This window comes from Thunnus thynnus, chromosome 14 (assembly GCF_963924715.1).
Source record: "Thunnus thynnus chromosome 14, fThuThy2.1, whole genome shotgun sequence".
Lineage (NCBI taxonomy): Eukaryota > Metazoa > Chordata > Actinopteri > Scombriformes > Scombridae > Thunnus > Thunnus thynnus.
In genome coordinates this window covers 23,046,067-23,062,630 of record NC_089530.1, presented here as the reverse complement: position 1 = coordinate 23,062,630, position 16,564 = coordinate 23,046,067, and the positions used below count along the sequence as shown (strand labels likewise).

At 38.3% G+C, this 16,564-nt stretch overlaps 1 protein-coding gene across 3 annotated transcripts in view; it reads right to left on the bottom strand.

The window, feature by feature from the left end:
• Nucleotides 1–16,564, bottom strand: part of atrnl1a (attractin-like 1a) — a 319,852-nt gene that overhangs the window by 270,957 nt on the left and 32,331 nt on the right. For all 3 annotated transcript variants that reach the window (XM_067610631.1, XM_067610633.1, XM_067610634.1), the window contains 5 exons: nucleotides 10,626–10,709; nucleotides 8,819–8,932; nucleotides 7,740–7,868; nucleotides 4,084–4,292; nucleotides 294–468 (listed from right to left, as the gene is read on the bottom strand). In XM_067610631.1, the coding sequence (XP_067466732.1) occupies nucleotides 294–468; nucleotides 4,084–4,292; nucleotides 7,740–7,868; nucleotides 8,819–8,932; nucleotides 10,626–10,709 (711 nt within the window). The remainder of the gene's footprint in view (nucleotides 1–293; nucleotides 469–4,083; nucleotides 4,293–7,739; nucleotides 7,869–8,818; nucleotides 8,933–10,625; nucleotides 10,710–16,564) is intronic.

Below are 16,564 nucleotides of genomic sequence, written 5' to 3'. Positions count from 1 at the left end.
GGGTTTAATTAACTAGTTATTCAACACGGCACTTACACATCTGGACCTCGTCGGACAGAAGCGCTACATTAATGTTCATTTTACACTAAACTGGTGTCGTAACCAATTTCAGACTCGTGTTTTAAGAAAAAAATATACTTTCACATTCACACAGATTACCTGCCGAGTGAGATTAACTCAAACATCCACACTGTCACTGTCAGCGTACATGTAGACAGCCTATTAGCCTGTTTTCTACCCTTTTAGATGAGTTTTAACTTAAGGCTGCTACAGGAAGTCAGATGCTTGCTTACTTGAGGACCATGTGGTAGTTGGAGTAGTTGAAGGAGTAACCTCCCACCACCCACATTAGCCCAGAGTGCACCAAGGCCTGATGGGACGCCCGACCCAGAGACTGAGCTGACGGTTTGATGCTCGGCAGCACCCAGAAGGCCTCGGTGGAGGGAACGGACAGAGAGCAGTCTGGACCTGAGGCAAGAAGAGAGGAGACTCATTAAATCAGGTCAGATTTAACAACAACAACAGCCGATAACAGAAAAGACGATCAGAGAACCAATCGCAAGAAAAATGTCTGGAGCTGTGATACAATAAGAGAAATAAACAAATTAAAAGAAGCACTAAGAGTTTTAAGAGATATTCAGTTAATAGTTGTGAACTTATTTAAATTAATTACCACCAAAGGAACAAAAATATTAATCAGTAATGTTATAATAATAAAAAATATACTAAATTGGACTTTATTTTCCAAAGTCAGCCTGCTTCTTCACAAGGGAATTATATTTTTATTGTATTATCTGTGCAGATAACATGAAACACAGGAAATAAAGGAAAGACAGGAAATAAATCCTGATAAATACAGAGAAGCTTGCTCTTTTTTTTCTTTTGATGAAGCAATAAAACAAGTCTTCAGTGGAAAACCATTGCATCATCTGTTGCTACTGAGAGGAAGCAGTCTGCAGAGCCAAAAGGAACAAATCTGTTTAAAAATTCACCGATGCCGCTCGGTTTTGAAAAAATCGCCACGTCAGATCAATCGACCCTTCAAAAGCACCTGAACGGGGTTTCCACACATAAAAAAAAGGAAAAGAATAAAAAAGAAGAAAGACGTTTTCAGATTTAGTCATCAGTCAGACAACAGCAGATTCATTAAATCCCTGTCATCCTTTATCAGTGAAGACAATTGACTTTTCTCACTCAAATATGATGAAGATCAAAGAGGAGTTTTCTAAAGCTGCAGGTGGGTCTGATTAATGTTTCAGCAGGTAACAAATGCACGATGAGAGGAAACAAATGCAAACTGCATTCAGAACATGATCTTTTCATTGAAACGTGTTTTTTTGCTGTGACAGGTCAGTTGCTACGGCAACCGACACTGTTATTACCCCACCGCTGAGGCTGTGTGACTGTCCATGACCCCGCAGACACACACAGCTCTCTGTTCAACAGCAGTGTCTGATGTCACGGCTTTCAGCTTATTTTATCTCTCATAACATGTAGAAATATGTATAAAATAAGACGAGTCACGAGTGCAGATTCTGACCTTTGCAGCGTTATTTCAGTCTTAAGTACAACAAGCAGACACAGAGCGATTGTCTCATCATTTCTTACTGAAAAACAGGTTTTCTTTGTGTGTGTGAAACATCGCATCACACACATTTAAAAAAGCAAACAGAACTGCTGCTGCAAATGTGAGTTTATAGAATGCAAACATTTAGCAGGTTTATCTAAAAGACCCTCAAAGAAAATGACAAAACAGACATATCGCTTACTTTGTGCTAGAAAAAATGATGTCATGCAAAAGTGATGAAAAACATAAAGCCAAACTCAATCTCTAGCAGCCTAAAAATGTTTTAATCACGCCATAAAATATACACACAACCCTTATATAAACTTTGCATGTCTCATTGTTTTTCTTATCTTGCAAAATACATCAACAGGGCATTTAAATTAACCTTCAATGTATTATCAAATTATTAACAAGATACAGCTTTCAGTCACAATGAAAGAATCATCCAGGAATGTTACAATGACTTTAATATGGTTCATTTAGGTTCTGAACAAAGGCCACAAATATATGTATGTTTACTTATTGTTGGGAACTATTGTACTGTAATATTGTTATATATTATAGCTACAGATAATCTGTGTTCACAAATACATGAAGGGTTGAATTTAAACAGATGTTACATATCCTCCGGGATAAACATTGCTTAATTGATAATTCTTCATTTTAGATGATTGCATTTACTGTGGTTAACTGTGACTACTTTGTATATAAAGGTTGTAAAAAAGTAATTACATGCACAGACTTTAAAGGGAATCTCTACAAAAATATGTAACTATTTTCTTACTTGCAAGTTTATATTAAGAGTTTTGCAGCTCATCTATCTTAATACATTTGTAGTGTGAGTCTGCAGACAAAACCTGTTAAAATACAGTTTTTTAGAGTAGAAAGTGGCTTCTACGTGTGCTTACAGCTTTCATCCAGCAGGGGGCAGCGCTTCACCATTTTATCTGTTCTTATGTGTCTGTCGGGGTCAGATTAGAATTATTATGTAAAATAACGTCGGATCTTAATTGTTTTGAGGACAGATGAACATTCAGTGTTGATGAGATTAGAGACGGATGCATCAGTGGAGTGAGACAATAGTGCAGTAGTGATAATAGTGTGTGTTCGGCAATGAGTTTCACACTGATGAGACATTTCAGACAAAATAGAGAAAGCTGTTTAAACACTATTTCTGCATTAGAAACAAGCATATTCATTTTGGAGCATCAGTATAATTGCTTTCAACAAATTAGATAATTTGAGAAAATTGACAATGTCTCCCACAGTCTTCATTGTGTTTTATATTTATGTCTAATACTTTCCAATTTAACAATTTGCATCACAGCTTTATTAAAGGGAGTGCATCTATCACAGTCTCATGTAAGGTTCCTCTGTGTGCTGCTGCAAGAAACATAAAAAAATACAAACATAATGAATCCACATATATTATGCACCACTAAGCAAGATTTCCCTGGATATTACATCTATTGTTTTATGTCATAAAATAATATCGTATCAGGCGACATCACACGTCTCCCTTTGTTTCCCTTCTCATGTTCACAATAAACAAAACACACAAAAACACATAAATCATAAGCAGGCATCAAACAGATCCTCTTTCTGACAGGCATCATGGGAAATGTGGTCTTTGTAGTGAGAATAAATAACACTGACATTGACGTCATTTGTAATTACACAGTTTATTTTCATTATCAGTTACTCCACTGATTATTTTCTCCAATAATCCATGAATAGTTTTGTCTGTAAAATGAAAATGAAAATTTTAATTTCTTAGAAATCAAGGTGTCGTCTTCAAATGTCTTGTTTTGTCTGATAATTAGATCAAAATCCAAAGATATTTAGTTTACGATCATATATGACACATAAAAGCTTCATATTCTCACATTAGAGAAGCTGAAACCAGCAAATATTTGGCATTTTTCTTAAAAAAAATGAGTATAACTAACGATTATTCAATTAAAGAATAGCTGATTGACTTATCAATGTATCAACTAATAGTTGCAGCTCTGATGATATGAAGGTGCACAAGTGATAATCTGACTTTTTAGCATTGATGTGTCATTTGCAGGTCAAAAGAAACGGGACTGAATTAACATCTTGTTCACACAAATGTTTTAACAGAATTTCAACGACTATGTTTCAGTTTGAAGCAGATCCTCACTACATGATGAAATATAGTCATTAACCAGTGTTGAAATAATGGTTATGTAACCTGAATATCCTTTAAAAAATCTAACCATATTTAGCCCAGTTTCAAGTGAGACATCTGGACATATTTTTCACTTTCAAACCAGTAAATAAATATTTAGTGGAATCATCAACACATTACATATGAAGTAAAAAACCTTTCCCTTGCCTCAGTCCTCACCATCATTTCTCTCTTCCTGTCTGAACTCCAATGAGACTAAAAGTTTCAGTAAGGCCTCTAAGTTCATCCATATACGTCCTTTAATGTTCCTGATAATATTCTGTCCTGTCCCCCCCCCCCCCTCCCTTTTGTCCTGTTCCTTTACCTTGCCAGCTGTCGTTGCAGACGCAGAGCTTTTCTCCGGTCAGGTCACAGTAGCCGTGATCCGGACTGCCACAGTTGTCTCTGCAGTACGGGATGTCACAGGCTTCTCCTTTCCAGTACTCTTCACACTCACAGTATACTCGGCCTGACACCGAGTTCGCCGTGCTGCATCTGCCGTGGCCCGAACAGTTGTTGGGACAAGAGTTTATCCTGATGGAGACACAATTAAGCAGGAAGTCAAAGGAAAGTTCTTCAAGGTTATACAGTAGCACGGAGGAAAGAAAACTAGATTCTGACTGAAGGTGTGCAGTACTTTTTAAATAACCCCACAGATTTGAGGTGCAGGAGATGCCTTCAGGTGCAGCTTCTCTTTTGGTTTTACAACACAGTGATTGTATGAATCAGTCTAACTGCTCATCAGCCTTGTTTCCAGCAGCAGCCTGCAGCTATTTTCATCAAAAAAAAAACTCTTACAAATGCATTGTTCACTACCTGCACAGCACCAAAACAGCAGACAGACCAATCAGCGTGAAAAAAAAAAAAAAGTGGAACATCTAGCAGCTAAAAAGACAGATATTTTTCCTCAGGATCTGGGGCGGTTGTTGCTCAGGAGGTAGAGAGGGTCATCCGTTAATCACAGGGTTGGCAGTTTGATCCCAAGCTCCTCCTGTCCACATGTCGAAGTGTCCTCGGGCGAAGATACCAAACACCAAATTGCTCCCGTCGGTCTGGCCGGCACCTTGAATAGTAGCTCGCTGCCATCGGTGTGTGAGTGTATGTGTGGATGGACGAATGAGCGGCTAAAAAAAACAAGCTCTGGAAAATAAAAAAGCGCCATATAAATGCAGCCGTTTACTATTTAAAAAGACAGATATTTCCTCAGGATTTCATCAAGGCCAAACCAGAGCTAAAGGGAGAGTGACTTTAATTAGAAACACCATTCCTAATGAATAATACTGTGGCTCATTGTCTGCTGGATCTGTAAGTAGGTGAATGTTATCTAACATGTTTGGCATAACAAGGTAATAAGGTGAACCATTCTGTTTTTGAGCTTTTTCTGTCCTGAAGTGGCCAAAAAAATGAACTATTACAGCTTTATAATATAATAATAAGACTTGAAAAACGTCCTATGTCAGAACCATACCATGGCCGTTTGTGTTGACCCATTTGTTAAAGTGTCTGTATTCAGTTTTATTCAGTTTGAGGTGTCCTGACATTCAATTTTAACCAACGCCTGCGAGCCAATTTAAACGAGAATTTTCCATGTCTGTGGTATCAGAATAGACAATATTTTAAGTGGGTTAATCCACTCCAACCCATGCAGTTAGGAGAAAATAATGCACTCTCTCTGGATGAAAATCAGCCTCCACATCATACGTTCTATTTTACAAACTGTGTGCAGCCCCAAAATCAGCCTCCACATCACATGTTATATTTAACAGTGAGGCCCATCGTGGATTATTAAGTATTCATGGATAACTTGTATCAAAGAAAGAGAAAGCTACTAATGGCACCCATGATGTTGCATAAATAAAATGAACCTCAGTCAGTTTATTTTGTCTGAGAGGGATGCACCTCCGATTTTTGACGACATCTAAATCTCATACCTATGGAGTGAAATGTGAATAAGTCGCCATCTGCAAAATAAATGTAATGTAACATAACAAGAAACCGTGGGACACATCAGGACGATGGAGCAAAGACATAAACTCTATGGTTTTAAAAAAAAAAAAGAGAAGATAAATTAGAGATGCAGCTAGAAAGACACAAAGGAGGCTGAAAATGAGAGACCATTGGATATGAAGACCTAAGCATGAAAAAGAGCAGAAAAAATGAAATTACACAAGAAAATCGAAACAGTGAACAAAAAAACAGTGAACGCACTGTTTCCCTGCAATATCAGATGCATACATGCTAAAAGAGATAGAGAGATGGAAAAAAAAAAGAGTCAAGGGCCAGAGGCAGAAAATCATCTTTTCGTTAATAAAAAAAGCAGGTTTTCTGCTGTGACAAGAGGGTCGTCATGACAACCTTTATCTCCCAGGTGTATGTGTGTGTGTGTGTGTGTGTGTGTGTGTGTGTGTGTGTGTGTGTGAGATAGAAAGAGAGAGAGAGAAAGCCTTGAGGCTGTGTGACTGTACTGTCCTCACCCCTCCCATGTGTCCAACCTACCACCTATCATTCAATTTTCCATCATGGCCATCCCTACAGGCATAAAACAGCCTGGTTTGTGTCTGTGAGTAAGAGCTGGTGACAGCATTATGATGTACAGTAGGAATTTGTGGTTGTATTGCACTGTACAAGAGAATTTTTTGTAGGGTTTGGTAACAAAAAGCCTCCTGCACGAACAATGTCTTCACCAGGAAAACATCATTGGTTGACTGTTTATTTACATCCAGTAGCAGAGGGAGTAATTTGACTCATGTAAACGTCAATCAGTGGTGGAAGAAGTATTCAGATCCTCTACTTGATGTAAAAATACTACATTACAAGTAAAAGTTCTGCATGAAAAATCCTATAAAATGTAAAAGTATTGCAGTAAAAGTAGTGGTTTGGTTCCTCTGACTGATATATTATATATATGTGACATCATTAGATTATTAATAGTGAAGCATCAGTGTTAGAGCAGCATGTTACTGTTGTAGTTGTTGGAGGCAGTTACCTAGTTTAGCCCAGTGGTTGCCAAACTAGGAGTTGGAGGGGCCAAAGGGTCAGCAGATAAATCTGAGGGGTCGTGAGATGATTAATGGGAGAAGAAAGAAGAAAAAAACAAAGTTCTGATACACAAATCTGTTTTCAGTTTTTGGACTTTTTCTCTAATCTTTGATTTTTGCTGAAATATTGGATCATTTGAACATTTATTGAAATGAAAGCATGTGAGAAGTTTAGAGGGAAAAATCACTATTTGGTGGAGCCGTTAACAACTCATAGACATGTGAAATGTGACCCCGACTACACACTGCTTTTTGTAAGATGTCAAAAACCAAAAAGGTTGGAAACCACTGGTTTCATCTTTAACAATGTGTTGTATTTTAAAAGCTTGTTATATTATCCATTGTGTCAAATCTTCATCTGAAAAGTAACTAAAGCTGTCAGATAAGAGTAGAAAGTACAATATTTCCCTCTGAAATGTAGTGGAGTGGAAGTATAAAGTAGCATCACATGGAAATACTCAAGTAAAGTACCTCAAAATTGTCCTTAAGTACAGTACTTGAGTAAATGTACATAGTTACTTTCCACCACTGCAAACGTGTTACCAAAGAGTAACCTGTGTACACATCCAGTAGACATGGAGCAACATTATCATCACATGGAGTCGTGTTTCTGGCCTCCAGATGGACTAAAGTCCAGTATTCTCTCACCTTTTAGCTCTGTTTTGGTCTCAACCAACAACTGTGAAAAATATCTGTCTCTTTAATTGTTAGCTGTTCCACTTTCCTCACCAGTTAGTCTCCATCTTTCACTGTCAGGTAGCATACAGTGAGCTATTTGTGAAACAGTGTTGATCAGAGTGCTGAAACTCAATCACACATTATAGCCTATTTGTATTATTGTTAATATAAAATTTTGTACGTGTGAGTTTAGAGAAACAAGGAGAGGAAGGACACAGAGACAAGAAAGTGAAGGAAAAAAGGAAGGTTTGACGACTAAACGTACGAGTACGCGATGGTGAAGCCGGTCAGGTTGTAGGCCGCATCACTGAAGAAGTGAAGCAGAGCGTAGCCGGATGTCGTCACCACCTCCGGGACTGTCTCATTACCCCTGGACTCCGGTACCACAAGACCACTAGAAGAAGAGTTTAACACAAAAAGAGACTGTGAGAGAGAGAGAGAGAGAGAGAGAGAAAGACAGATAACCACTCCCAGTGAAAGCAATAATAATAAAAGGCATTTTGAAATGCTGCAGTATTTTATGGACTCTGGTTTGAGAGCACCGCTGGAGAGCTGTAAGATAAAAAGGATTCCATTCCAGGAATTGCAGTGCCCTCTAAAAATATGACAGTGATTAGCTTTAGAGTAAAACAACACTGCAGCGCAGTCATACCGCATTTCGATTTTTATTTGTTTGATGAGGGTTTTTCAGTGGGGGGGGGTCGATGGTTTCTCATGTGGTCAGGCTGCCTCTTTTAATAAATGCAATGCATTGCAAAAGACCCCCTCGCCTATAAAATGAGTCAAAGCCTCCTCCCTGCTGCAACTACAGCTTTTCTTTGTATGTGCCCATCTATAATGAACAATGTAAGCTTATTTATTGTAGGTAATAATGCTACACAAGTCTAGGCTTTATATATTCAAATGCCAAATAATATTTTCCCTGGTTGGTAAAGGCCAAATTAGCCCATTAATATCCTGAGAGCAACTGAACTCTCAGCAGGAGATAAGCCTCGATGGAGCAGAGTAGAAAGTGGGATGTTAGTAAATTATTGCAGAATTACTGTTTTTTAATGAATTTGTGCCACCCACATGCTTACAGATTGTCCTTTGGAAAAAAAAACAAAACAAGTGGCAGTCAAGGCTTAATGTGAGTAATTGCAATATTTTCTTTATGTTACTGCAGTATTGTGGTACGATGGTAATTACAAGGCCCGTTGTTTGCCTATACGTGGAGTCGTTTGACTGCATGAGGGCAAAATTTATCGGAGCTTTTTGAAGCTGTGCAAAAGGCTACCTGAGTCATTTCCATATTCCCCTTGCGCTCACAAGCTCTCCTACATATTCAGAATAGCAAGCGCTCACCTGAAGACAGCAATCAACGGGGCGTAAATGGAGTCTCCATCATAAACGTACATGTGGTCCCAGCTGCACTCGGTGGCAAAATGATTGAAGCGCAGCCTGAGTACTGCATTAGGACTGAGAGACACACAGAAAGGAGGGAGAACACAGAACAGACAGATATGGAAAAAAACACACACACACAATTGATGAATAAATATTACTTCTACTGTATGCTTACTTTTGAAAGGTGCATCCAAATTGGCACTTAAGGGACTCACACAGTGCTTCATAACAACCCTTCGCTTTACTTAAGTCAGTGTGAAGTGAGTCCTGTCCTCAATATAAGTCTCCTTGAAGCTGCAGTTAGTGTGTGTTTACATACACACTAGCAGGGCTGGATACTGGCAGTGATGTGCCAACTCGATTATATTTTGATTCAGAGAGGCCTGATTTGATTTCTGTTAAATATGACACATTACATAGATATGAAAGAACATCTGAGAATGTATGAAGCTGAGAGAAAAGCTTACATTTCCTTTTTATTTTATTGAACATACAACCTTATGTTTATTTAATTTGTCTTTGTCTGTTTGCATTTCAAGTCAAACTAGAGACACCAGAAGGACGGGAGGAACACTATCTATAGACCAAAATGTGCTTTTAAACAATCAAAGAGGATCTGATTGTGTTTTGAACAAAGACCTGTGATGCTTTCTTGCAATATTAACACCTGTTGCTTTTCCCTGTGACAGATGTGAAAAGAAAAGCAACAACTTTGGCCCAAAACTGAGCGAGACACCTTAGAAACTCCAGGTAACTATGAGGCTCACAAATCAGTACGAGTGGATCCATTTAGACGAGTGTAATGACACAGTAGTTCTATTCAATGTTGGGTCACATTCAGATTCTTTACTTTTTCAGTAAAATGTATCTTTCATGTAGTGGCACAGACGCCTGATATTACTGACAGGTCAAATAGACACATGCAGATGTGAAATCAGTAAGTTATTTTTACCCTGTACCTTTGCACTACTCACTACTAACTCAACTTGTTTTGCACTATAAGTTACATGTTACATTCATGTTGTACATGTTGTGAGATACGCATGCACATTTTGTAAATACATTGTTTATGTGTGCAGCTTCGAGGGGGCTTCAACCGAATTTCAATGTGCACATTAAAATTAATTTTGAACCTTGAACATTTTGACCCTGTTGGTGTTGCAGAAAAACCACCAAAGTCATTAAGATTCATGAATGAATGTCTGCACCAATTTTTATAACAATCCAGCCAACAGTTGTGAGACCATTTATTGCCGCCCTAGAGCCATGCCGCTAGCTAGCATGGCTAAAAATATTCGTAGTCATCCGATAATATTTTAAAGAGCACATAATAAACCTCGGCCCTTTGCCAAAAGCGAATCCAACTTCCCCTGAGGAAACTGGTTGGCGGGTTGATCATAAATTGTATTTCCACATTTAACCATTAAATGTACACAACCAAACATTCAGTGCAAGCAGGCATCACATGTCTTGCCACCAACAGTAGACTGCAACATATATAGCACTTCACATACAGTTAAACAGCTGCAGTATCACTGTGTGCATTCAGCTGGTTCAACATGCATCTCTGAGCAGTAAAAGGGCACAAGCACAATGATTACATTGAAAGACAAATTTCTTCTGTTTACACAGTAATAAAGCTCTCTTTATCTGGAGCCCTTAAGCCAGATATGAGATAAAAAATAAAAAAAATCACATTTCTTAACTGAGTGAAACTAATTAAGATTAATGACGATGGAAGGAAAGGAAAAACATCGATACTTACTATCCCTCTATCAGCCAGGTGCATTTGGTCTTGTACTTGTAGTTTACTGGGCCGTCTGTGAGGGAGCCTGACAGGTCTGTTAACCTGTAGGAAGACATACAGAGGGACAAAAGACAGATTTAATTATGATATTCAATGTCATGGATCAACCTTGAAATGCTCTAATCATATTTTTAAACCATGCTAAAAAAAAAAATAAAAAAGAAATCTTGTGTCATGTATGAAAAACATTCAAAAGCAGCCAAAAATTTAGAATTGAATGTGCTTTTTTCTTTTATTGATTTTATCTTGTGACCCCCTTAAAACAGAGACGCTTTCTTACATCGGTGGAGACTCTCCATCAGTCAGATCATGGGATGTCTAGTGGTTGTAACTAGACTTAATGTTTGATTTACCACTACTAGATTAAGTACGGAGCATTCTTACACCGCTCAGATGTGAGGGAATGTGGTGGGAGGCTGTAACAACAGTTCAACAACTTTAGCCAGGCTAAAGCAGAACAGCAGTGTTGCTCCAAAGTCTGACATCCATCTTTTGATAAAGCAGAAAAACATATTCTTCTGATTCTCACTGATGATTTATGATCATGATTTAAGTTTTTTTTATATTTTTTTATGTTTTTGAGCTAAAACATCCTGGTGTGCAGCTTTTCCTTCCTTCCAAATTATATCCAATAAAATTATAACATTATGAAATTACACAAATATGGCTTTGAAGTACTATAACCAGTAAGTGCAAACCCAATTATGTCGATAAGTTTGTCATATTGATTAATGTCTATGATGATTTTTTGTTCTCTTTCAAGCTGATGTTGCATTACACCACAACATAAATAAAGCACATATTTCTCTGAATGCACTGCAGACACCAGCCATCATGATGATGATTTGTGCCAAATGGCAGCACATGCAGCTTGTGAAAACCTGAAACCATAGTAAACTAGTTTGTAATCATGTATATTGATGTGTATATCTTTTATATAGTTTGGCATTGCAGAATTCAAACACTGAATCCACCTTAACAGACTGTGGTTTAAAATGTTTATTATGTTGTCCTACCTGAAATGTATATACATTATACACACTAAATGTACTTAAGTTGAGTATTTCCATTTTATGCAACGTTGCACTTCGACTCCATTACATTGAAAATATTGTGATTTTTACTACACTACTTTTATTACACAGCAGCTATGAAAAGTAATTAGTATTACTTTTCACATCTTGATTTTATGGGGAAATCAAATTTTTTTTGGTAATTGCAATAAATTTTGATCACGTTTTAAGAGATCTGTTTTCACTTTGACATTAAAGGGTCTTTTTCTGTTGATCACTGTCTAAAGAAGCCACATTAAATCCCCTTTGAGTACTTTTAATAAGTACATTTTGCAACTAATATTTATGTATTTTTACCTAAGTAAGATTTTGAACGCAAGACTACTTTTATACAGCGGTACTGCAACTTTTAGTCAAGTAAAATAACTGAATACTTCCACTGTAATACCATTGGGGGGAAGCTATGATAGGATTTATGTGAGGTCATCAAAGTCCCTGTGCTCATAAAAATGGTAAAACAAGTGGAAAAGAAGAAGAGAAGGGAAAAATTCAGGAATGCTAATTGTTTCTGTAAGTCGAAATAATAAATGCAAATGTCATTTTGTGCAAAAATGTATTTAAAAGTTGATGTGAAGCTTATATGAGTCTTCATCAGTCTGAGTTAGTCATATCAAGTGGATATCTGACAGATTTACAGTCTTTCTACCATCAAATTCCCTCTTTGTGTTTCCTCGGACAGTGTTTCCCTGTTGAGCTGCGGTGGAAGTATAGTAACAAAAAGAGGGACTTTGGCACTAAAAAGACTGTAACGTTGAAAGATATCTACTTGATTTAAGTCATCTGGATGACTGAAGCTTCATATTAGCTTCAGATAAACTTTGAAATACATTTTTGCACAGAAGGAGGACTGTGGATTTTGTCCCGCCATCACTTACATTGTAAGTGCATTATGAAGGGATCTTCTAATGGTCAGTATGAACAGGAGGAATGATTACAGCAAGAAAAACATGTTCAATATTCACTCGGGCTCCTGACTGTTGGCAATCTTTTAAAGGGTCGCAAGCAAAAAAGTTGGGAACCACTGATTTAGAAAATTGTGGACTGCTGTTGCCAGCCAGCTAACCAGGTCTACTGAAGTTTTACCACGGGGTTTGCAAGGTGTATAAAACTCCTCCTTAACAAGAAGTGTTACCATAGAACCAGCCACACAACCTGCCGCTGTTTGATTATCAGCTGATCCAATATTACACCTGCAGGTCTCTCCAGGATCCTGACATGGCCAGATGGAGGTCAGGCGCTCATTCTCGCATTACAGACATGAGTGATGTAGCATACTGTCATCCTTACACTGTTAAACTTTGGTTTAATGCAGGTTTTTTGGTTTTGGTTTTAACTTTTTGTCTGTCTGGCCGAGTTATAATATTCCTGAAACAAACTCTATATACTGTAGTTGTAATATTAGAAGCATATAAATAAATCTATACATATATATCAGTATGAACAGCTGGAATAACACATCTCAGACTGATCCTTGACTAAAGGAAACTCTGGTGGCAGAACAGTAATATTCCTGGGAGCAGATAAAACAGGACATCCCATTCATGTCAAGGTAAGACAATGCACGTTACTGTTGCCATAGTGATCTCCCAACATGACATATTCATGTGGCAATTGTAATAACCACCATGTTGGGGTGAGCGTATGTGTGTGTGTGTGGTAAACAGCGGTCACACCTGCCAATCAAAGTAATCCCATTCCATCATGGCACAGAGAGAAAAGGTGAAAATGGAGACACACACACACACACACACATGCACACACATGAACACACTGTCACACACTGAAGACATCGCAGCCCGCCTCGGGTTGGACAGTGTGTGTGTGTGTGTGTGTGTGTGTGTGTGTTCATTATCTAAGCCTGCACTGTCACTGTGAGCTCTGTGGTCACACTGGCACGCTGCCAGAAGCAGAGACGGAGCAAGAGAAACAGAAAATGGAACAAATTTTTATTGTATGTTCTGGGTAAAAAACAAAAAAAAAACAGGCTGGTTATAATGATGATATAATATTTATAATATAAGCTCTTTTCACGGGCAAAGTTATGTTTAAGCAAGATAAAAACCACTAAAACGTAAAACAACTTAGAATAAAACCTATTAATAGATACAATTTCATAGGATTTAAGGAGAAATAAAATGAACTAGTTTCACTTACACATGACATACTCTACTTGCTGGAACATATGTCCAACTGGTCCTTTGTGTATTTAAGCTGTCATTGCTCTGGTCGAACTCTTTTGCGCTGCCGACCGAACTGCTCACCTGAAAACTCAGCAATAATTGTTGCAAACACTTCCTGCTGCCGCTTGTGCAGCTTGCCTGGAAAACTTTTATTTCTTTCTCTGGGTTTGCCAGGTACTATCCTGTCAAAAGTCAGTAAGGTCAGCCCACAAAAAAAGATGTTTACACCCTCTGAATAAATTTAAAAAAGAAAACTCAAGTCCACTTTTTTCGATGCAACCTTTCTTTTGAATAGGCAGGAAATGCATTAAATAATAATCAACACAGGATCTGCTTTGTTCAATGTACAAGAAACTGAAAAAAAGAGTGTGTGTGTGTGTAAAGACTACATATCTCAGTCCAGCCTCCCAATTCAAAATCAGTTCAGTTCATTTCATGTTCCAAAACAAGACGACAGACAAAAACAAGTTCATTTCAACCACCTGTTTAGAAAAAAAGCAGCAGGCACTAAACAAACTGAACAATAGATCACGAGGATAAGCTGGATGGATATATATATATGTCTAATATGCCATCACACCAGTATCTGCACCTGATGACATTGGTTTTCTGTGTTTTGAACGGGTGGCAACAGTATGAACTTCACCGCCACGTCTACCGGCTACATCCGATCCCGCTTACAACCTACAGCACCACACCCTCACCTGTGCTGCAGTCACTATAAAGATGAACGTAGCGAGGCGTCACGTCACACATCGGTAACCTGATAAACAAACTTCTGATAGATGTTGATGACGTTTGTCCACTGATGGTGAGGAGGTGTATAATTCAGATGCCGGTAAAATGAACTCTGGTATCATGTTCTTCTGTGTGGTGTCTATGCTCGCCATGGTTACAACAAGACGAGCCCCGGTGGTGGCCAATTAAAAAACGTTCAACCATCATCAACAACAACAGTCAGCAGTTGCAAATAGCTGCTAACATTCACAAAAGATGCAGCTGTCATATCTTCCTCCTGCTGCTGCTGATGACCTCCGTGGTCCACCGTTTACCTTGGAAACAAAGGTCTCACAGTATCTTGACAGCACCATTTTTCTGTAGAGCAATTTCCAATTTCATCTCTAAATAAATCCTTTGTTTACAACCTGAGTGATCGTTCAGCTACTTGTGTCACTGCCCCGTTTGACTCGTTGCAGTGACACGTCCCCCAGATTTCAAAAGGGATAAGGGATGAGGGGAAAAAAAAGGAGTGATGACAAGAAATTACAAAAATATAAGGCTAAACTAATAGGATTTGTTCTTTGCCTTGAGACCCAAAAGGCAGCAAACTAGCCTGTGAGTTGCGGTGCACAAAAACACATCACCATCATCATCACCATCATCAGTCAGAACATGAGATTAAGAGTGTGTCAGGGCAAATGTGCTGCCTCCCTATAACAGATTGCAGCACAGCCGGACACAGGCCACAGTAAACGCTAAAATCCTGCCAATAAAACACTCACACACACACACACACACACATATCCATACACATGAGAATAAGAGGACGTGAAGAGATGAAGAGCTCCGTGGCCCCTTTTGTTTTGTTTCCTCCCTTGAAAATCTCACATTTCCATCACTTCTTCTCTTCCTTCCTCTCTCTGTTCCTCTATCCATCTCTCCTATCAGTCTCTGCTGATCGGGGTTTGATCCATTGGCTCTAATCCCAGATTAGAAGACAAATATTCATGTCACGCCGCCGTAACGTTCGCCTCAAATGTTGATGATATTGATGACGATGATGAAAACTCTCTTCTTTATCTCTCTTTTCTTGCTGAGGATGATACATGAGACACTGTTGATGTCTTGGAATTATATTCACAAGATATATTGTATTTTTTGTCCTGTCTTATTACCGCAGTGATTTTGTTAATGCATCCATTTCTCAAAATTTAGACCACTTTTCAAATCCCATCTGAACAAGGACACGGTGAAAAATGTTGTAAAACTTTTAGAAAGAGCGTTGAAAGGCGAAGAGGACGAGACAGCGGGGAGAAGTTAATAGAATGCAACGTCCTTGTCAGAAAATGAAAAGACCAAAAAAACTGTTGCACAAGTGCCCTTCCTTCACTGAATACCATTCACTGTTTATACGAAAGCAGAAGATGGTAAGGTTTGAAGACAGAGAGTTCAATATTACACATATTTTACAGTGTGTATTCAATGATTTTGAATGTCTTTGTCTCTATAGGGGGGCTTCATATATCCTGTGAAGCTCCTCTGGGTCCATTTGACTGGACACTGAGGTAACTAATACGACATCCTAACAGTAACAGGCCTTGCAAACGTGGACCAGACATCTGGAATCGCATGCGTCAAGGTCATGCAAATATTCATTTCCTAACCATGAAGATTCAATATTTAATACTTAAAATATAAACATGTTAAATAGCAATTTATGCAGGCTTGAATCAAATTATTTCAAATAATGATTAGGATCTATTCATCCCTGAGCCCAGAACCTGGTGAGTGAGAGACAGGGGTTTATCTTAGTCTATTACAGAATAATCATTCACTCTCAAATTCAATCAAATGGGTGAACCGAGGCTGCTGATATACTGGCGTTTTACTAATGTAGAAAACAGCTGCTACAACAGTGTCATTG